Source organism: Clarias gariepinus, chromosome 28 (assembly GCF_024256425.1).
Source record: "Clarias gariepinus isolate MV-2021 ecotype Netherlands chromosome 28, CGAR_prim_01v2, whole genome shotgun sequence".
Lineage (NCBI taxonomy): Eukaryota > Metazoa > Chordata > Actinopteri > Siluriformes > Clariidae > Clarias > Clarias gariepinus.
Window position 1 is genome coordinate 11,099,275 of NC_071127.1, and position 23,030 is coordinate 11,122,304.

Sequence of the window (23,030 nt, forward strand, 5' to 3'; positions counted from 1 at the left end):
CTCGGTCTGATGCTGTGATGTTGATATTTATTTGCTGTAAGTAACCCAAACTCTGGAATGGAAACATGTGGATAATAAAGTGTACAGGCAGAATTTAAACATCTTATCCTTTGTCATAATCCAAAAAAAAAAAATCTGCTTTCTCTGCACTTTTGTTTCTTTTTTTTTTTTTTTTTTAAAGAACCTGGCAAATTGAATTCGACACTAAATAGTAAAATAAAACAGATTTTTTGATTTTATTACTTCATGACTCGGAGATGATGGAAAAAGGTGCGATTAACACTGATTCTGTTATGAGTAGATTAAAATGGGTTTTTGGATTTAAATCACGATCACGATGTGTACATATCTCATAGATAGGATAAAATTTAGGACGTTGATTTGCCAGAGAAGAAATAAAGCAGAGAGGAAATTACACATGCCTAATCTGCTATCACTAGATTGAACGGGTTAATTAATCACAGCCTAAAGGGGTTTATGTTGAAAATGACTGCAAACCAGAAACTATTAAAACAACTGTTAAATACAACAATATACTTACAGAAATTCTGATGCTACAAGTTCACTTGCGCGCTCGCTCTGGGCGTTTCTACGTGTATGAGACTCGGCTTTCGTCTCTGTGAAGCCCTTGTCTTATGAGTGTGTTTCGATGCAGTGCACACTGTTGTGTGTGTGTAAAGCTGAAATCTTAGTCGTCGCACTTAAATGTTGCCAGGCTTAAAATGTCTTAACTTGTGATCGTCCAATCAAAACGTTTTGTTGCAGTAAAGTTGGACATCTATTCAGAGAGACAACATGACTGCGAGACATAGAGTCCACTGAGATGTGCTCCAACAACAAACAGCCCTCAATGGCTATTGCACACCGCGAGGAAGTGAAGAGGATTGAGAGCGTCGGCCTCTTTCGCAGAAGAATCCAGCTCCTCTACTGACTGAATTAAAACAGAGCGTCTAGTGACTAAATGATCTGAAACTCGTGATAAAATGTGCACAAATTCAATGGCGAGATTAGGAGTCTTCAGAGAAAGCCTTGTGCGTGTTCGGGAAACGCTGAGAATTGTAGTCCGGGTCTTCGTCAAGTCTTTTCCGCAGGTCGGTTTTGATCTGAGAGAGATAAAAAGAAACAAACAGAAGTATTCAGGATATAAATAAGACTACAGAAATTTAAAGTAGAACGATTATGATATAAAAGTTAAATGTATTAATAAGAACACCAGCCATGTCAAAGTATCTCTCTCTTTTTTTTTTTTTTTGGATCCCCAGTAATCTGTTACGTAGGTTTTAAGTACAAACAAGATGATACAATAATACTATCTACAGCAGAACCTCGGCTAACGGATGCTCCCACTTTCGACTTTAGAATAAAAAATTTTGCAAGGAATTTGCGTCGACATACGAACTAAAGAACCGAACCGCACACGGGTAAGTTGTGTGTACATCTGCGAGCCGTTTAAAACTTGTTTGTGAAAAGCCAAGTGAAGTGAGTTTCACAAAATTCTTTTGTGGTTTATTTGCATCGCCAATGTGTGAACAGTTAATTATCTGCATTTACAATACTTCACATGGGAACATTCGTATCACGATACAGGATTTGGCGCAGGTTTTACACCGGATGCCCTTCCTGACACAACCCACACAGTTTATCTAGGCTTAAGACTGGCACTGCATACAGAAGCTGGGGTTTGGGTGTTGGGGCTGGGAATCAAACCCTAGGCCTTGTGCATGGCAGCCGAGAAACCAACCACTGAGCCACCAGTGCTTACAATAATATCAAATAATGACTAATGAAAATGCGCTGAATTTTAATTTTAGCGATACTGTACGATTTTACATTGCGATAGTTTGCAATCTAAAAGTCTGTTCTATATTGCCTTGGAGATGCTTTGCATCATAACCAGAAAAACAAAGGTCAAATTTATTTACCCAGTTAAAATTACCTACCTAGGATCAGATTACAGAGTAAATTCTCGATTGATTGTTTGGCTGCAGGAATAGAGAATGTGCTACTTCACCATAAAATATACAGCAGGCATCCTTTAGTCGTGAACACCTCCTTCAATGCCTAATATAATCTATCTAATAACTTAAGCAGACGAGTACGTTTAGTACAGTAGTGGTTAACAGTTACAAATATCCAGTCTACGCGTCCTTGACGTCTCCACTTCTCCCACTAAACATATGCAGCCAGGCAAACTAGTTAGCCTCATGTGTATATATATATTTTTTTTTGGTCACCCGTTGTGTGTAAGCGTCCTGCAGCTCTGGTGTGTCCAGCTCCCCCTGCAGGTTGTCCGGAGTGGTGACGGGCCGCGCTCCTACTGCGCGAGCGGCGATGGTGACGGCCTCCGAGAGGGAAAGGTGCGGGCCCTCACCCTGAGCAGTCTTATCAGACACGACACACATTAGTACAAGTATTAAACATCATCTCCTTCTGTAATAAAACAAATCATACTTAATTTCTCATGATTGATCTCTCAACTTCAGTCAAAAATGATCCACATTCAGGTTATATTAAAACTTCTACTGGCTGCACTGTCTCAACAGTGAAAAAATTCAAAAGTCAACTGGAAAATTCATTAATGCTTACGATTTTCTGGGATTCTTAAGGGCCAAAAGTATTTGAACATCATTAGGAAAAAAAATTCAACAGTTTGTTACAGTGAGACGCTTATCGATGAGTCTTAACTTCGGATCTCGCTCCATCAGACCTTTACTTGTACAGCCGCGCATTCTTGGCTCACGGTTAGGCCTAAAACATTTTTTATGAGGGATATGAAAGCTTGTAGACAGATGGACAAAGCGAATTAAAAAAAGCAACAAGATTTCAAAACATTATGTATTATGTAATGTGTCTGCTTTTGAAGCAACCGATTTTCACACAGTAGTTATTATTTTTAAGTTCTTACATTTATTTACCAAACTGATTTTATTACTTAAATTGATGGGAGCAAAATGGCTCAACCTTTTCCAATTTACATGATGGCAGGAAAGTCTTTTTTATTTATTTATAATTTTTCCCCCCCCCCCCGATTTTCTCCCTAAAAAGTCGTGTCCAATTCCTCCCTGTCACTAGGGGGCTCCCACATTAAGCTACTACCACCACTCAGTCGAGAGGGCCGAAGACTATCACGTGTTAACTCCAATCCACATGACGCCAGCCGACCGCATCTTTTTGAACTGCTGGCTCACGCACGTTAGGGGTAACACACTCAAAGGACAGCGCTATCCGCTCCTTCCGCTTGCGTGAGCTCACAGATGCCCCTGATTGGCTGTAGAGCCGTGATTAATGTGGGAGCACAAAGTACCTCTCATCCCTCCACTCAGAGAGCTCGGCCAATCAGCTCTCTCTAGACCTCCCGCTACGAGAGGTTACAGCATCACCCGGGAATCGAACTCGCGATCTTCAGATGATAGGGTGAGCACTTAACCACTGCACTTGGAGGCCCAGACAGTCTGTTTAGGTTGCATATTTGGATGGTATGTAGCCAACAATCCAAGAGAGATGGAATAAAGTAAAAGAACGAGAAGACCAGTTTGGACGGAGGTTGTTTAGAGCAGTGTTTACTTTTAGCTTTACGCTCAGTGTTTGGAGAATATTTCTTCTTTCTGCCATTTTGTCCTCTCTCCTTTGTCTTCCTCTCTACTCTTAATGTTTTTTTCCTAAGGAGCTGTTTTTTAGGTCCAAGATGTTTCGTGAATCATTTTTATCTTTACTAAGATTTAGTCCTAAATTTAGGAAAATAATTCTAAGAAAATGTCTCCGAATTTTTGTAGAATTTTCTCACTTTAAGCTCAAGAAGCTTTGTGAATAGAGGCCCTGGAGTGCGGATCATTTTTGACTTACCCTCGTATACAGTATGTACATATCAGACAAGAGCCTACCTTCCTCCTTTTGGCCGGCATTCCCTGAAGGTAAGCATCAGACAGTGGAGGCTGAGCTTTTATTTTCCTTTGAGAAAGCATGTCATGCCTGATGATGGGCACCCACTCCTGTAACACACACACACACACACTTTTCACTTATGAAATCTTTCTTACTTATAATAAAAATGAAAAACGAATTAGGTCGTACAGGTGGCACGGCTGCTGCCCAAGGCTCCGCCTCCGCTCCTGACTCCTCCCTCTCGTTAGCTGCCGTTCCAGCAGACTCCCGTGTGTTCGCTGGGCGTGGCCTGTGTAGAGCGGCGAGATCTCGAGCTCTGGAGTCGGTGCTCTCTCCTGAAGATGCCATGGCCTCCTCAGCGGTGGTGGCAGGTGCTGGAGACATCTGTAACACGACACGGCGCGGTCATTAGGACTCTCATTACACTTCGATCCCGTTATATTAAAACATCTGTGGTACATCACATGCTCTCACCTCCACCTTCTGACTCTCCTGGACTGCCTCCGTATTCGACTCCACTCTCGCGTTAGCCTCAGGCTGAAGGAGGACGGAGAAAAGTACTTTTCAGGATCATATACGTTCTTCAGAGTCCTAAAGCATGTACAGTGTTTATCAGAACCTGACCTGTGTGAAGAGGACATAGTGCTGGATTTGGTCCTCTGTAACCGGGTTGTGGTCCAGGATCACATGCAGTCTCATGGACATCATACTGGTCAGCCAGTTCACTAGACTGGGATTTACTTCTGCAGACATCCTTCTCTGTGTACACACAAAAATTAAATATATATTTATAAGCCAAGCCAAACTAATGCTTGCTAAGTATTCTTGTTGATGATGAATCATTTCCATAAAGATCAGAGGATTAAGTGTGGACTAACGATGCGATGGTTGATGACGGCTGTGAGCGCCCTCTGCTCTCCTCTTAAACAGTACAGGTTGAGAGCCAGGCACTCGAACAAACTCTGAGTGCAGAGATACAGCAAACGTGGACCAAACATGTTGCCTGGGAAGTAAAATAATTTTTACAATATACAAAAAGAGTTTACAATATAATTTACTCTACTAAAAGGTGCAATTAGTTCATTTTGTTTATTTATGACTTGTAAAAACAACAAGTTACACTATACTGCTAAAAGTGTTCGCTCGCCTGCCTTCACATGCATATGAACTTGAGTAACATCCAATTCTTAATCTATAGGGGTTTAATAATATGATGTCGGCCCCGCCCCCTTTGCAGCTATAACAGCTTCAACTTTTATGGGAAAACTTTTCACAAGGTGTTTATAGGAATTTTCAGCCATTCTTCCATTCTTCTATTTAGAACATGATGAAAAGATTTAGTTCACGCCATGGGCAGTGAAATCCCTTTCGGGGGTACCTGTACAGCGCAGTATGTGCGTTGCCATGCGGGTGAACTGCTGTCTGAGGAAGGACATGTTTGTCTGGATGATGTCCACTCCGTCTCGCGCTGTGACTGTGGACTGAAACGCATTACAGGAAAGAAAACATCAGCCGGCTGTTGAGGTGAAGAAATGACTGCGTGTGTATGAAACATTTACAGATACAAACTTACAAAACTCTCAGCAATATACTCCTCCAGCCCGTTGATGAGATCTTCAGCAGCGGCCTGAGAAGAAATCATAAAGCATAACTTTTAGACACTTTAGGAACGAAATGATCGAGGCATTAAGGTCAGAATGGTCCATATAATAATGGAAATTACATGGGTGTTCAAGTTAAACCGGGACTTGTGATGAAATTTCTCATGAATGAAGGCAAAAAAAAAAAGAAAAAAAGGAAACAATTGACATTGATACAGTGATGAGACTCTTAGCCACAGTAAAAAAATTTTTAATGTTGTAAATGCTTTAAAGTTTAAAAGAGTTTAAAGAGTCTGTTGGAGCTGTACACACAATCACTTTACAGGGACTCAGCTGGAAGTTATTGCCAAAGGAGTTCCTTGGAGGCCAGCGTTTTAGACGTGAACCAGGCAGTCTGATCATGTACCGAAAAAAAAAACTTGATATTCAAGCACTAAGAAAAGTGCATTAGTTAGTGTTCAGGGGATTTTTTTTACTCTCATAACAGTTATTCTGCTCAACTGATAGTTCCGGTTTGACTTGAACACCAATATCGTCATTAAAGTGTTCGGTGAATTTAAAGAGAATTGTTGATCAGAATAACAAGTTGAATTCTAAATATTTGTCCAAAGATATTTGTTTCTATTGTGCTTGACAAGACTTATTTATTTGTAATATGATGAAAAAGAAGAAGAAAAGAATTAAGGAGTGGCGGGAATACAACTTACTGGAGGCCAACCGCCGTAAAAAACAAGAAGAATTTTGTAATAGAAAGAAAAGATGTATAGGTGTTGTAGTGATTACTTCACGTAGGCGTGACACAATATTAACCTTAACTACAAATTAGTAAACAAAAAGTACTGTCAAATAAAAAAAAAATAATCTGCTCATTTTAGGGAAAAAATGCTGTGGTGTAAGAGGGAACAGAAAAAGGTCCTTTGTTAACTTTGACGTAACGCAAAGCAAAGTCCCTGATTTACTCTCTACATGTCTTTACTTACACTGCCTACCGCTACATTACAGCTGAGCGTTACTGTAGGTAATCATCGCCTACAACTAGCCCACTAAAGACAGTAAAGGTAATGTGTACTCTGTCTTTATTCTGCTTAATCTTTTTTTATTTTATTTCTGATGGCTTTGTGAAGAGGCCTTTAACAATATTGTGTCTTACAGCAATATTGGCATCAGTAGGCTCTCGTCCATTGAGATAGTGCTCATTGAAGAAGGTCGCGAGTTCGGGCTGGATACGACTCAGAGGCTGAGGGTTGCCATGCAGCAACACCACCATATCCACCATGGAGAAATTCTGGCACACCAGAGACAGCAGGTCTCCAAAGAAACCTGCCACAAAAATGGAGAATAATTAAAAAACAAAACTACTTCAAGCGCTTTTACCTTTCTTGGAACCAAAGAGATAAATAATAGTTTGTCTAAACTTTACTACCACTCACTCACTCACCAACAGCATCTCCAGCTCCAGGAGTGAACAGGTTGCTTGTTTGTGAAAGTCTCTGAATGAACTGGGCGATACTCTCGCTGTTACCCTGACCGGCCCCCAGAGACCCCATCATGGTGGACAGCACACCCTGCACGATGCCCGTGAACAGCTCCGGGCTCAGCGTTTCCCCTCCTCCGCTAGGCGGATGAGGAGGGTTCGGAGGAGTCGCTGATGGGGCGGATGGAGCAGAGGAAGCAGGGGGAGGCTGTTGGCTTGGGGGAGGAGGAAACACAGGCTCGTTGGACTGGAAGAAAAACAGAAAGAATGAGCGTTCTGTGTATGTCTAGAAAGTTTTTTAAACAACAACTGGACAGAAGTGTTCTTTATCTAAAAAAAAATAAATGTGATAACTCTCAAAGTTGTAATGGGAAAAAAAAAAAAAAAAAAAAAAATTATATACCGGTAGTCCCCTAATACTGAACGAGTTCCATTCCGGGAGCATGCTTGTAAGTTCAATTTGTTCTCAAGTCGGGACAAACTGAGCCTTATACGCCTTTGACACAAATATAAATCATACCGACCCACTGGACTAAATCTCTTTCCCCTTTCCCAAAAACCATAACCGCACCTAAGGAAATGAATTTCACAGTGAAATGTTTCCTCTGCACCTTTAAATCGCAAGAAGAATCTCAAGAAGAATCTCAAGGGGACACCATTTTTCTCAGAAAAAATTTCCCCATAAGAAATAATGGAAACTCAGATTATTTGTTGCACAACCCAAAAATATAAAAATTATTAAAAGTAAAGTAAAAATAAAACAAATTAACCTGCACGTTACCTGTGAAGGTGAGAAAGGAGAAGAGGAGGAGGGGAGTTATTGTGCAGGACAACTTTTATGCACACGCAGGAATGTGGATTCACCATCAGGACAGATTTACAGGACAACCATTTTCTTTCATCGTGCTCCCGGACTGATTCATTGAATTATTTCTCCCGCACACATACAATATACATTTTATACATTTCACTGAAAATATTGTATATAATTGTAAATATTGGGATCTGTTACACTGCAGTGTCTATTTGTTGTACAAAACATTTGAGCTACTTCCAAGAATGTTCGTAGAACTGCGGTCCGCTCATTTTTGCAGAAATTCGTAACTCGAATGTTTGTAAATCGGGGACTACCTGTACAGTATTATCATGTTCGCTAATTTACTCGCAAGTATTCTGACGGATGTCTTTACATCCTGATTCCACAGGATGTATTTAAACCGTCACTGACCTGAATAAACTCAGACATGCCCTGGATGAAGGCGGGAACACCAGGCATCGTCACGGTAACGGAAGGAGAGCCTCCGGAGACGCTCCCGCTTACTCCGGCAGCTCCGCCCAATAGAGAGCCCAGCAAGTGTGGCAGGTTCCCCTCTGAACCCTCGTTCTGTGACTGGCTTGTGGGGGCTGTGCTTGTAGTGGTAGAAGAGGTGTGTGTAGAAGTATTAGCGGATAAAGAAGGGGCAGCTGAGTTGGAGGATGAGGAAGAGGAAGAGAAGGAGAACGAATGCGATGAAGAACCAGTGGATGCTTGATCACCTAAGAAGAAAACATCAGAGCAAGCGTTTTAGCAAAAGGGAGATTACCAAAAATATCTGCCCCTTAGGAAATTGTGTGAAAGACTCCTTTTAGGTTGTGATTTCACACTCAGGTTGTGTGCTGCTTGTAATATTCCATGGCTTTTGAGAATAATTAAAGATTTTGCATTTGTGTGCTGCATTTAAATTAAAGTAGTGTTTCTCACCTGTGTGCATCGGCATTAGCAGCTGCCCGACCAAACCACTCACCATCTGAGAGAGAGGAGAATTACCCATAGTGCCCTAGTGAGAAGGGTTATGATTAGTATTTTTATTGGTGTTACAATACAAATCATGTAAAAGTGATATAAAAATGATGTAAAAGGGACTTCCGGTTAGCAGCCACATGGAGTAGACGTGTAAGTTAGGTGCTCCGACAATTTTACATTCCTTCACTCCCTTATCCGTTTCTAAATGCTAAACTAAATCTTTAGGATACAATAACTTTGTACTCTTCCCCACGGTTACATACTTTTCACATTTAAAATGGCTACAAGGAGTGTTAAGGCCGGGAAAAAAGACGACACTGTGACCGCTCTAACAGTCGAGGCCATCTCTGCGCTGTTAGATAAACAACGTGAAGCGTTAGTGGCTGAATTTAAATCTTCGTTTAGTTTACTGGAAAGTAAACTGGACCAAATTCAATCCCAAGTAGAGGACCATGGACAGCGCTTACCTTCGTTAGAACTCGCTACAGATGACCTGAGCCAGCGTGTGAGCGAGTTGGAGAACATCTGCTCCGGACTTCGGGAAAACAACACTAAGTTAACGGCCAAAGTCGTAGACCTAGAAGGCCGGAGCAGGAGACAGAACCTGCGTGTCCTGGGTCTTCCGGAGGGTACTGAGAGTGGACTCCCTACCGAGTTTTTCTCGAAGTTTTTGTGCGAGGTGTTTGGGAGTGAAACGCTCCCTTCCCCGCCTGAGATTGACAGAGCCCACCGCATACCTGCATCCAAACCCGCTTCAGGTCAGCGACCTCGGCCCGTCATTCTCCGTGTGCACCGGTACCAGGTTAAAGACCTTCTGGTTCGGGAGGCTCGGCGGAGAGGGAAGCTGGAATACCGCGGTCAGCAGGTTCGTATCGTGGAAGACTACGCTCCCGAAGTTTTAAGCCAGCGAGCCGAGTATAGAGGCGTTATGACTGAGCTATACAACCGTGGACTCCGGCCTTCTCTCCTGTATCCAGCACGGCTCCGGATCACTCTCTCTACCGGACAGAAGAAGTGGCTTCGCTCGGTAGAAAAGGCGCAGAAACACATAGACAGTCTGCCGAAAACTACGTAGTGCATTATAGTTTTATTTTTTAATACTACAATTCTCAGGAAAGTACCCTTTTTAACTTTAAATCCAGCCATTTTTACATTTTTTCCTGGTAAGAGTATTGTGTTAAACACGTGTAGTTGTTGTTAGTTTTCTATTATTATTTTCTCTATTTCTAGTCACGTGTAATTTACATGTCTGTTTATTTTTTTTTAGAGTTACAATGTGACGTGGGGGGAGGGGGTTGTTTTGTGTTTTTCTCTTATTGAGAGATTTCATTATTGGAGTGGGGAAATGTTTTATTTATATATTTAATTCTTAGTTTTTGTGAACTGTGTCGGAGCAGAAGATGGTGTGGTTAGCAACAGGAAGATTGGTTAGGTGGAGAATGGAAGGATGGAAGAGCTTGCTGCTTTGTTTCCTAGCAGCTATCTTTGTTTGTTTGGGGGTAGTGGGGTGTGTGGGGGAGGGGTGTGTGGGGCAGGGGTGGGGGTTCTCCAAAGCCAGTATTGTGTTAGTTCAGTATACACGGTGTATCTTTGATAGGTTGCTCTGTGTTTTACACTTCTGTTTTAAGACTGACGCTGGGCATTTCATTATTATTTATGTTTATCTACCTGCATCTCCTCTCAGGGAGAATGAATAGTTCTTTAAACTTTGTGAGCTGGAATGTTAAGGGTTTAAACCATCCGGTCAAAAGAAGGAAGGTGCTCTCACACCTTAAACAACTTAACACCGCCATCGCATTTTTACAAGAAACTCACATTCGCAGTTCCGATAATTCTCGTCTTATGTCGCGTTGGGGAGGGCAGCACTACCACTCGACCTTTCAGGCCAAAGCTAGGGGTGTCTCAATTCTCATTAATCCAAACATTTCTTTTGAGCAGCATAATATTATTGCAGATATACATGGTCGTTATATCATTGTTTCAGGGAAGTTATTTAATACTAATGTAGTGTTGGCTAATTTATATGCCCCTAATTACGATGACGTTTCCTTCTTTGAACATTTCTTCTCTGTTCTACCAGATCTGAGCTCATACTCTCTCATATTAGGGGGAGACTTTAACTGCTGTTTAGATCCATCACTTGACAGGTCATCTCCCAATCCTATACCTCTGAGTAAATCCGCCATGCTACTTCAGTCCTATCTTTGCAGTTTTGGTATCTCTGACATATGGCGCTTCCTTAATCCAAAAAAGAGAGAATACTCCTTTTTCTCACATGTTCATAATACTTTCTCCAGAATTGATTATTTCTTTTTAGATAATCAACTGATCCCCATGGTTAGCTCCTGCGCTTATCAGAGCATTGTGATATCGGATCATGCACCAGTTGTTATGTCTATAAAGCTCCCCAAACTTCCTCAAATTAATAAACATTGGCGCTTTAATTCCTTATTATTGATAGAGAATGATTTTAAAAAATTTATGGAAGACCAGATAGTTTTTTTCTTGAACACAAATGAAACACCTGAAGTGTCATGTTTAACTGTTTGGGATGTTCTAAAAGCCTACCTCAGGGGACAGATAATTTCATATACTGCTAATATGAAAAGGAAGGCATATAAAGAACGAAAAGATTTGACCAACCAAATTAAAGAAATCGATCAGCAGTATGCTCTATTTAAAAACCCTGATCTGTATAAAAAACGCATAGAATTGCAAACTAATTTTGAACTCATCTCGACGCATGTAATCGAATGCCAATTATTAAAGAGTAGGAGCCAATTTTACATTCATGGTGATAAATCTGGGAAACTTTTAGCTAATCAGTTAAGAGGTTTTAGAGCACAACAACACATTACAAAAATTCAGATGGAGGATGGTACCATTACTACCGACCATTCTAAAATTAATGATGCATTCAAGAATTTTTATTTTCGATTATATACTTCTGAGTTTCCAAAGGACTGTAATTCACTTGAGAATTTCTTGAATCAACTAGATATCCCAACACTGTCCCCTGATTTTAGATTAAGATTAGAAGAGCCCATATCACAAGAGGAGATTAGTTCCGCTATCTCATCATTGCAATCTGGTAAGTCCCCGGGTCCTGATGGCTTCCCTGTAGAGTTTTTTAAATCTTTCTCCTCATACCTTGCACCACAACTAGCTTTGGTTCTTTCTGAATCTTTTAAGCAAGGTAAGATGCCTGCGTCATTTAATGAGGCTCGCATCACTCTTATAGCAAAGAGAGATAAAGACCCAACAGAGTGCTCTTCATATAGACCAATCTCTCTTCTCAACGTGGATGTTAAAATCCTTGCTAAAGTCTTGGCTCGAAGATTAGAGATTGTTTTACCCTCTATTATATCTGAGGACCAGACCGGTTTCGTCAAAAATCGCTTTTCTTTCTCTAACATTCGACGTCTTATGGATGTCCTGTACACACCATCAGAGGGGATCCCTGAGTGTGTCCTTTCTTTAGATGCTGAAAAGGCTTTTGATCGTGTGGAATGGGAGTATTTATTTAGGGCTTTAGAAAAATTTAATTTTGGTCCAAGTTTTATTACTTGGGTTAAATTATTATATTCAAACCCTACTGCCTCAGTTCTGACAAATGCTCAGCAGTCTCATCCATTTAGCCTTCAGCGGGGAACTCGTCAGGGGTGTCCTCTTAGCCCATTGCTCTTTAACCTTGCCATTGAGCCACTAGCAATTGCATTCCGCAGTTGTAGGGATATATCTGGGATTTGGAGGCAGGGAGAAGAACATAAAGTTTCCCTTTATGCAGATGATCTTCTACTTTTTATATCAAATCCAATCTCCTCCCTTCCACCTGTGCTGTCATTGCTTAGTGAATTTAGCTACTTTTCAGGGTATAAATTGAATTTGCGCAAAAGTGAACTTTTTCTGCTTAATAATACAGCAGTAACAACTGGTATGTACAATTTTCCATTCAAGATAGTGAAAAATCAGTTTACCTATCTCGGTATTACAATCACAAGGAAACATAAACACCTTTTTAAAGAAAATTTTACTAGGTTGTTAACCCAAACTAAAAAGGACTTGGAAAAATGGTCACCACTGTCCATGTCCCTGGTGGGCCGCATTAATGCCATTAAAATGAGTATTCTTCCTAAATTTTTATATCTCTTTCAGTCTGTACCTGTTTTCATTCCCAAATCTTACTTTGGTGCTTTAGACTCAATTATATCCTCTTACCTTTGGAAAGGTAAACATCCACGATTAAATAAGTCCCTACTTCAAAGATCTAAAAGAGATGGTGGCATGGCTCTGCCTAATTTTCGCTTTTACTACTGGGCAGCAAACATTCGATCTGTCATCTTTTGGGCATATTTTCATAACCAACCTAATCGGCCTGCCTGGGTGGAAATGGAGATAAAGTCTGTCAAAAATCTCTCTGTCTCTGCACTCCTTGGATCTGCACTCCCCATCCCCTCAATAAAATTAATCAATAACTCAGTTGTTAGGCATACCTTGAGAGTATGGGCTCAGTTCAGAAAGCACTGCGGTCTTCTGGGCTTTTCTCTTTCCAGTCCTATTGTCTCTAACTATCTCTTCCAACCCTCCTTACATGACTCAGTGTTTCAGGAATGGTACAATAAGGGTATCAAGCTTTGCAAAGATCTGTTTGTTGACCATAAGTTTGCATCGTTTGAGCAGCTTTCTGAAAGGTTTAACCAACCCAATTCAAACTTTTTCAGATACCTGCAAGTAAGACACTTCATTCGCTCTTTAATACCGAACTTCCCTGAAGCTCCTGCTGCAAATATTATAGATAATCTCCTATGTTTGTCCCCGCTGCGTAAAGGCCTAATATCCACTATTTATGGTGGATTGATGGGTTTGAGTCACACCCCTTTAAGTAAAATTAAAACTGCTTGGGAGAAAGATTTAAATCTCTCGCTGTCAGATGATACTTGGAATTCAATTCTTAAACTTGTCAATTCAACTTCCTAATGTGCTCGCCACTCTTTATTACAGTTTAAGGTTGTACACAGGGCTCATTTCTCCAAACTTAAACTTTCCCGTTTTTACCCAGACATTGATCCTTGTTGTGAGAAATGTAAAAGTGGAGAGGCGTCTCTTATTCATATGTACTGGACATGCCCGAATTTGGAAAAATTCTGGAGGGATGTTTTTAAAACCTTGTCGTACATATTGAAATGTAACCTTGAACCAGACCCTCTGATCGCTCTCTTTGGTGTCACTGGAGAGGAAGACAAGCGTTTAACTCCAGCTAAACAGCGTTTGTTATCTTTTGCGACACTCCTGGCCAGGCGTTCTCTTTTATTCAAATGGAAGGGTGCCACTTCACCCACTCACGCCCAGTGGCTCAGAGATATTATGTCTTGTCTGTCCCTGGAGAAGATCCACTACTCAATCCATTATCCAGACTTAAAATTCCAACAGGTGTGGGGGCCCTTCCTTCGCTTTTTTCATATACATTTATAGTTTGATTCCTTTTCTATTTAATCGTTTGTTTGTTTGTTCTCTTTTCCCTTTTTGTTGTTGTACACAAAACTAAAAGACTTCCAGCTCCAGGTTCTTTTTTCTTTTTTTAGTTTCTCTCCTTTGTTGTGCCTGGCGTCTAGCCTTTCCTTGTACTCGTAAAGCTGGCTTGGAGCTAGGGAGGGGTGGGGTGGGTGTTATAGGGATTTATAAGGAGGTTTTTAACATTACATGTCTACCCTGTAATATCCCTGTTATAAAATCAATTAAAATATTGTTGAAACAAAAATGATGTAAAAGTGAAAACTCCACACCTGTGCGGGCTGGTGGCCGGTGGTGGGTGGCACTGATGCCCTCAGGTTGATGGTAGCCGCCCTGGTGCCGGCGGGCTGAGGAATCCGTGGGGTAAATGCGGGTCTGGTGATGACGACCCTAGCCTGTGGGGGTGGAGGAACAGTTGGCGCGTCTCCGTTTGTCGCGGGAGTGCCTGGTGGATGTCCGTGGTGGCCGGCTGCGGTGGCCATTGCAGCTGCCTGCTGAGAGATCTGATGCACGATGGCCTGCATAAACTCTGGAGGCAAGCCAGGAATGTGCATGGGTGGGGCGGAGCCTTTAGAGGAAAGGGGGAAGAAAAGATTAAAAAAAAAATAATATTAATTACAGATACTAGAAAGTGTAGAACATCCAAAATAGAGATGCTTGTTGGAAGTAGGCCATGACAAACTCTAAGACCCCTTAAAATGGCTGAATTAATGTCGGTATTCAGTGTTGACTAAGACGAGCAGTGGACACTGACCGGTCTGTCCAGCAGCGTTGGGATTCTGTTGGCCTGGGGCCTGAGCTCCGCTGCCTGAATCTGTTGCACAGAAATGCACAGATCAGTGGCTAGCGTTTGGTCAACACTAACGCCTCCCAATCCAGGTCTGAGAGCATTCCCCTTCTATGAGGATGTGCATCATCCGTATACCATCTTAATTTAGTTGAGTTTCAGACCAGGAATGGACGGCTAAGGTTGTGTGATTCGAAAAGAACCACACAACAAAATGTAGGGAAAATACAGTTTTATCGAATGTAGGTACCATCAAGGTTCATCTGCATCATCACGACAGGCTCCATGGTCTGGTGGGTGATTCTGATCACACGTGGCGTCCCCTGACCAGTCCCCTGGCTGGCTCCGTTGGGGTGAGATGATGGTGCCGGTGCCTGCGCCTGCTCCTCTGCTTGACCGGACGGTTGAGACGGCTGAGGCTGACCTTCACCAGTCTGTCTGCCATTAGAGGTCATTGTAACGGTGGTTCCAATGTTCATCTGATGAAAAAGAGACGTCAGGAAAACTACTACAGTAAAAAAAAAAAAAAAAAAAAAAAAACTTTTAACTTAATGTTTCAAGAGGGAAGGCGGCTCACCGGTATCGGTATATGAGACAGACCGCTCTGCAGCAGAACAGGCGACGTGTAGTGGGTTATGGGCCGGACCACGTGAAGGTGACGGGGAGGCTGCGCGGCCAGGTTGCAACGAAGATCACTCAGAGCAACCAAGGTATTGCCTAGGAGTCGAAGGGATTCGCCAACCACGTTTAAGGTGCGCTGGTCTTCATCGCGCTCTTGAGTCTGTGATACACACACACACAAAAATAAACATGTTTATACATTTGACGATGATCATTCGTGAAAAGCTCACGGTGTACTATGAGATTTTAAAGAAACTCAGCACGTACGTTGTTGTTGTAATCGGCAGAGCTGGCTGCTCCTAGGATGGAGCGAGTTCTCTCCATGAAGGGGCGGAGCCTTTCCTCTACCCGTCGCACTTCTGAGAGCACCTCCATCAGCTCTAAAGGGCTCGGGTGACTGATTAGACAGACAAGGGCAAAAGGTTGAGGAAACAGCAGCTTTATTTTACAGTGCAAACACTTTAAGATAAAAAATAAATAAATAAAGTAAAGATTATGGTTTAAAAGAATACTTCAGAACTTTTTTCCAGGCTAATTTATAGCTACAGTACTGCATGTGTAAGCCAAAAATTATCTTAAAAAAGAATCTCAACTATGTGTACTTTGGGGTTATGTTTTGTGTTAGCTAAAAAAAACTATGCAAAGGATTAAATCAGTGCAAAGAAAAATTAAGCATCAGTCTTTTTTTTTTTTTTAAGAATTACTCCTACTCTCTGTCAATACACATCTAAAACTGGTGCAATACAGCGACAAGGTCATATAATCATGTTTCTTAAAAACTTATTAACAGAATGCAACTAACCAGCTGTTGTACCTTCCCAGTATTGGGGACTTTCTCATAATCACATTCAAGTCAAACTGGGACTATAGATTGTATAGAATAATACAGTTATGGGAGTAAAAACTTCCTTTATTTCTCCTCATAATCCCGTGCTACACTAATGCACTTATCCCAGCGTATCACTAGTGCTTTTTTACCATCAAGGTAAAACAGTTTTCCTTAGTACACTGGAGACATTATCATACCGCCTGCCCTTCTATGTAAAATTATTCTTTTCACTCATTGCAGATTATGAATCTCCCGTGCCGGTCGAAGGCAGAGAAATCTCTGCGTCTAACAGGGCAAGAGGTCTTACTTTGGTCCAGAGTGAGGAGGGTCTTCTGTCTGCGTGGAGGCAGAGGAAGAGGCAGGAGGTGGAGGTGGAGGCGGGGAGGTGTCCATTGGTTGTCCTGAAGAAGAGGAAGCTGCAGGCTCCTGCTGAGTGGATCCTTCACTCACCTGACCCTTTAACGAAATAATCATAATAATATACAAAGACTACATTTACCCAAGAGGATAGTCGATATACTGTAAAAAAAAAGTTTTTAAATATTGCTATTTGCTGTTAATGTCAGGAAGAGCACGCACCTCCAGCCTACGAATTAAAGTCTGAGTCTCTCGTAACAGGTTTTCTGCCAACTGGAGCCTTATCCTTGGTTCACTCTGGGCTGATTGGTCCAGGTTAATATGCACGTCCACAGATCCATTACTCTAAGAAACATTTGAGATGAAACATGTTTCTAATTGGAAACCTGCTAAAACAGTGTCAAGGCTACTGTACAAGCCATGCTTCAAGTCAAATAACAAATCGTTAGATAAAGACTAATAAATTTTATATTATATTAAAACTTCAAATGAAACATAACAGCTTGAATCACATAGTGTGCATTAAAAAGAAAAGCAGGGCATAAATACAATGACTGCCCTTCCCTAAAAAAGGTCTTCGTTTTAGAAGGGTCAAATAATTGTGCTGCATTAAGCACAAGAGATTTAAAATGATTGGAATTGGGATCTGTCTAACAAATGTGCTGTCCTTAACCATCAACTGTGTGACAGAAATGTAACTGTAATAAAAGTTATGAATGGAGATCAATTAAACGCAACGCTTGATGAAACCATGGTAAAAAAATCAACAATAAAAACAAAATGTGATAAAAACTCACATAATTTGGACTAAACAGCAGCGTAGACATAAGAAGACCATTTGTTAGTGAAACAAATCAGAAAAAAAAAAAGTTTAAATTTGCTAGGGAGCAGAAAGATTGGACTTTGGAGCGATGTCCAGATTGAGCCTATTCCAGAGTGATGTGTGTGTCAGGGTAAGAAAGGAAGCACATGAAAGTGATTTTAGACAGGCGGTGTATTTTTTCCCCCCTAATGGTCAAGTCAGCTTTTATTGTCATTTCAACAATATACAGTACAGTTATGTCTAACAACATACATTAAAAACTAACTAGCCAACTAAGACACATAATTACCTATCTGAGACCAAAAAAAACCCACTGCAAATTAACAAATATAAAACTACCTGAGAACAAGAAAACGACAAAGTTCATGCGCAAATGTGCAAACTAGAGCCACAACCTGACAAAAACATGACACAATCCAATACTCTGTGGTAATGAGGTAATAAGTTGAGGTAGTGAGATGAGAAGCAGTAAACATGTTGGTATGATGGTATTCTGGATACATCACAGAGAATGAGCAGGTGTTAGCAAAAGTTTGGTTTGTTCTTACCCCGGTGCTTGTGTTGACTCTGGCATTTCGCCCTCCATCCCCAACACCAGCCATCATCTGCTGCACAGACATCTAAATGACGACAGATACAGAATCGTTATTTATGTTGCTTCATTTTTTTATGGGGTACAACATAATCTGTTGTTCTTTATGTACAAAGATTCAAATGCACGATCTAAGTTGATGTTAACATCACCATGCATGTGCCATCTTCATTCTGGAGATTTGATTCATCTCAGACTGTGTATGTTAATTACCCAATGTGTTATTAACCGAGTCATTTCTAAGGTTACACATTCATTTCCATGTGGTTAAATCAGCATTAGCACTAATGAGGGGTCGTTCTTCATCCCGATTGACTCAGAAAAAACAAGTTTTGTCTCATGGAATGATTCGTTCAGTCGCCCATGCGGATTATCATAGATTCTGTACAGGAATTAACTCATATGTTTCTAGTTTTTGGGTCCCCCCCCCTGCCCGCACACACATAGCGGGGCAAAACAGTATTTGGTCAGCCACCAATTGTGCAAGTTCTCCCACTTAAAAAGATAAGAGGCGTGTAATTTTCATCATAGGTATACCTCAACTATGAGGGACAAAATAAAATAAAAAAATCCAGGAAAATCACATTGTAGGATTTTTACAGAATTTATTTTCAAATTATGGTGGAAAATAAGTATTTGTTCAATAACAACATTTCATCTCAATACTCTGTTATATACCCTTTGTTGGCAATGACAGAGGTCAAGCGTTTTCTCTAAGTCTTCACAAGGTTTTCACACACTGTTGCTGGTATTTTGGCCCATTCCTCCATGCAGATCTCCTCTAGGGCAGTGACGTTTTGGGGCTGTCGCTGGGAACACGGACCTCCAACTTGAGATCTGGAGACTGGCTAGGCCACTCCAGGACCTTGAAATGCTTCTTACGAAGCATTTTTGACCTTGTTTTTTGTCATTTTGCTGAACAAGACTTAAAGATAAAGTTTGGCATCTTTTCGGTAAAGTTCACACCATCACTCTCTATCTGATTCATCTGAAGGTGTCTGAGAGTACAAATCTAGTTACCTGAATCTGCTGAGGGTCCAGGATGTTCACTGGGAGGTTAAAGGTGCCCAGCATGACGTAGCTGTTACCATTGCGGTCATGCGGCGCTCCTTGGGAGGTCGAGGTAGAGGAGTGAGCGGAGCTGGACGATCCCTCTCCGCTTCCTCCGGATGAGCCAGACACGGCATCTCCTCCACCTCCAATCGGAGTTGTTTGTGGAGGAGCCCGCTCGACGAGATGAATGACTTTCCCGTCGACATCTTAAAAAGAGCAAGAGAGTTAACATGGAGGAAAAAAAAAAACTACGAGATTCAATCTGTGGCTAGGTAAAGTGTTGCCAAATTATTAGAGAGGCTCACTGTATTCAGTCAGCGTCCGGTCGTCCTGCAGCACCCTGCCCTGGTAGATTAGCCTCTGTTTATCCACCGGAATTTCTACCGATGAGGCAATGTGCTCCTTAAACTCTTGCACCGTCCACTGAGAGAAGAGATATTGTCAAAATATTAAATATTGCAAACAGCTTAATTAGAAAACCATCCCCTGCTTAAATATCTACAGAAATCTCCATCAAGGGTTTAGGCTTTTATCGTTTTTTTTTGTTCATTACTCATAACAGATCCTGGTCTTAGGTTCTCTTTCAGTCTGGTCTATAAAACATAGTGGTTTTGGTACCAAGCTTGATTGGAAGAATATTTGCAATAATATTTCCACTTCATTAGTTACCACACTAAGTGTCTACATAAGACCATGCAGAGTTTAGGTCAAACGTTAACGTTTGCTGAAACTGTCCTCTTTCCTCTATTGGGAATTACATACATGTGTTTTGGGAATGCCCACTCATCTTGAGTTTTTGGCGTCATGTGGTAAACTTTCTTTACATACTTTTAAGGTGAATATTAATTAGTGCTCAGGTTTTAATTGTGTTAGTAGATTGCTCTAACATCACTTTTAGTAAACATTAATGGCAGCATTGACCGCTGCCAAAAAAAACTCTTTTAAAAAGTTGGTTTGAAGCTTGCCATCTGTCTGGCATACCCATTTTTATTTATTTATTTTTTAATCTTGGAACGTGCCACAGACAGATTTCACAAAGCAACACCTCGAATAATTGATGCTTGGACTGCTTCTATAGATTTTGTTAAAGAATTGAAAAAGAGATTCAATTGAAGCCATTGTGTGCAAACACTAACTGTGTATAATCCTTATTTTTTGTTCATGTATTTATCCTGTGATTTGCTCATCTTTTATCTTGTTCTTCCGCCCCCTCTCCCCCCCCAAAAAAAAAATGAAGCAGTGCATTTGTTTATTTGCCTTTATAATTAAATTTTTAATAAAAGGTTATGACAAAAACAAAAAAAAAATCATTGCAAACAGCATTCACATCAAAATGCATCTTCCTCTAATCTTCCTGATGTATGATCTTCTCCAAATCCAGATTACACTGTTGACTAGATGTTAAAGAGTGAGAACATTTTGTTGTGGAGTAGTAGCACCTCTAGGTGTTGTTTGTGGTTTTAGAAAGAAATCTTAACTAGGGTTGTTCCGATTCTAGTATCGGAAATGCTGCCGATACCACAAAAAAATCTGGCATCGGTATCGGCGAGTATTTGAGTCCACAGACCGATCCGATAACATTTTCCTAAATATAACCCAGTGTTAGAATTGTGGCTGCATTTGAAATTCCTTTTTAGATGTTGAAGTTCACTTTCTTTTTCAAAAATAAGTAATACTGTTAAATGTATGTCAGATAATAAAAACACTTTAGTTCACTATATGTACACACTTGCACACATATTGCACATTTGCACAAACAATGCTCAATTGCACACTTTAGAAATTTTTCATTCATTCCACATATTATTTGCATTTAAATTCATTTTTGTCTGTACAGATAGATTTATATTTCTTATATATTTTAAAAACTTGTATATTTTGTTCAACTTTCTTATAGTTAAGATATTTATTTATTGCCTCTTTTCTATTTCTCGTTATTATTTCTTGTTAAAAAAAACTTTGAGGTCACAGGCGGTCGTGTAAGCATTTTACTGCATATTGTACTGTGTATGAGACAAATAAAATTTTAATGTACTTGTTCATGTTTTATTAAGGGATAAATCTAAAGCACAGCATAAAATAATTCTGTCAATTAATACAGGCGCTAGTAGTCTCTACAGCTGTATATACAGATACACACCCAGGTATCGGATCAGTACTCGGTATCGGAATCGGTATCAGGAGGGGGAAAATGGTATCTGAACATCTCTAACCTCAACAAACAACAAACAATCTGAGCTATTTTTAGCATGGCCAGGAGATGGACTGGGTGGTGACTGGTGATTTCAATGCATTATGACTAATTAGTTCATCATAAACAGTGTGTAAAATCTACTGTATACACATGAGAGAATTAGAGAACTTTAGAATAAACAATGCATTAATGATCATTTCATGATTTGTATTAGTACAGTGTTAACTCACCTCTCCTCTGACTGTGTAGCTCCTGCTCTGAGAGTCCAGAGTCTTTACAGTCACAGTGATCTCTCCAGACTCCTCCATGGACCCCTACACACAAATACACACACAATCCAATCTTTAGCACTGCTCTCTACATTAAGTGTATACGCCACACTCAGTTGATACTATCTAACCCAGACAGACACAGAACTCTAGCATAGCTAAGTAGCTCCCAACCGGCATCCATTGTGAGCTTGCTAACTAGCACGCTCAGCTAACACAAGCGGGTTTTATATATCTATTTCACCGTAAATATAAAAGCAAAACACCAAAACACTATTTCCATACGGAGAAAATACCTTATTTTCTTCTGTTATTAGAATAAAATGACAACTTTAGCCTCCTAACGCCAGTGTTGTGATACCTGCTAGCTCGCTAAAGCTAGCTAATCCCACAAACAGTTCCGCAGTACGCTAGCCTCTACGGCCCAGTCCCAAATGTATCCTCGCTCCCTACATAGGGACGCCCGTTATAACCAGTTAAATGCACTTTAAGAGTAGACTAGTTATATAAAACTGAGCTATTTGTAGTTTAGCCGTAGGATTTGCTTAATCGTTGCCATGAATCTATAAAGATCTAATAATAATAATAATAATAATAACAACAGTTAAAAATATTATTTATAAACAAAATGTATTGTGCTATATTGTACAGTACATAGGATCGTTTTCTTATAATTTTATTAAAAAAAAAACTTTAATTTATTATTATTTTTTATATATTTTTACAAAGTGCAACTATTCTAATGATAGAATAATTAAAATATTTATTGAGCACTCAGGTTGCCTTGCACCTCCGGGGTCGAGGGTTCAAGTCCCACATTCGGGTCTGTGTGCGTGAAGTTTGCATGTTCTCCCCTGTACTTGGTGGGTTTCCTCCTGGTACAGTACTTCAGTTTCCTCCCACAGTCCAAAGACAAGCAAATTAGGCTAATTGCCATTCCCAAATTCCCCATGGTGTGTAAATAAATGTGTGTGTGTGTGTGTGTGTGTGTGTGTGAATTAAAATATAAAAAAACAACAACAACTGGAAGTCTTTTTATAATATACAATTTTCTTAGTAATTTACTTAGTCATGTGACGACAAAGGCTCCTTATAATATTTGTGGTTGAAAATGGTATAAAATTTCTGACATCATGTTTAAAAGAAAGAAATGCAAGCAAAGTACAAAAAGGACAAAGAACTGACTGACAGTCAGCTAGATAGATAGATAGATAGATAGAGTACTTATTATACCCAAACGGTAACTGAAATTTT

At 40.4% G+C, this 23,030-nt stretch overlaps 1 protein-coding gene across 5 annotated transcripts; it reads right to left on the minus strand.

Annotated features, from left to right (window-relative positions):
* bag6l (BCL2 associated athanogene 6, like) lies at window positions 1-22,586 on the minus strand. 5 transcript variants are annotated; one of them, XM_053489789.1, is made up of 25 exons: window positions 22,567-22,586; window positions 21,738-21,821; window positions 19,619-19,736; window positions 19,281-19,519; window positions 18,217-18,288; window positions 17,068-17,190; window positions 16,796-16,944; window positions 15,927-16,056; window positions 15,616-15,819; window positions 15,289-15,517; window positions 15,006-15,065; window positions 14,524-14,819; window positions 8,699-8,774; window positions 8,186-8,493; window positions 6,922-7,204; window positions 6,634-6,803; window positions 5,456-5,509; window positions 5,261-5,363; window positions 4,761-4,885; window positions 4,507-4,641; window positions 4,357-4,419; window positions 4,072-4,266; window positions 3,882-3,989; window positions 2,235-2,381; window positions 1-1,103 (listed from the first exon to the last, which is right to left on the minus strand). In XM_053489789.1, exons 2-25 carry the CDS (start codon window positions 21,813-21,815, stop codon window positions 1,008-1,010), a joined length of 3,561 nt encoding a protein of 1,186 aa, XP_053345764.1. In that variant the 5' UTR covers window positions 21,816-21,821; window positions 22,567-22,586; the 3' UTR covers window positions 1-1,007. The 5 variants fall into 5 exon arrangements, with proteins under 5 accessions (XP_053345764.1, XP_053345761.1, XP_053345762.1 ...); XM_053489786.1 differs by having other exon boundaries at window positions 15,006-15,068; XM_053489787.1 differs by lacking the exon at window positions 22,567-22,586 and adding an exon at window positions 22,073-22,190.
* Window positions 22,587-23,030: the final 444 nt, after the last annotated feature.

Excerpts from the sequence above, each read along its gene's own strand:
- bag6l (XM_053489786.1), bottom strand. The coding sequence starts at position 21,815 with ATGGAGGAGTCTGGAGAGATCACTGTGACTGTAAAGACTCTGGACTCT. Across the intron at positions 17,191-18,216 it reads GAGTCAACACAAGCACCGGG|AGTAATGGATCTGTGGACGT; the intron begins GTAAGAACAAAC and ends AATGTTTCTTAG. Across the intron at positions 3,990-4,071 it reads GGGCAGCAGCCGTGCCACCT|GAGTGGGTGCCCATCATCAG; the intron begins GTACGACCTAAT and ends TGTGTGTTACAG.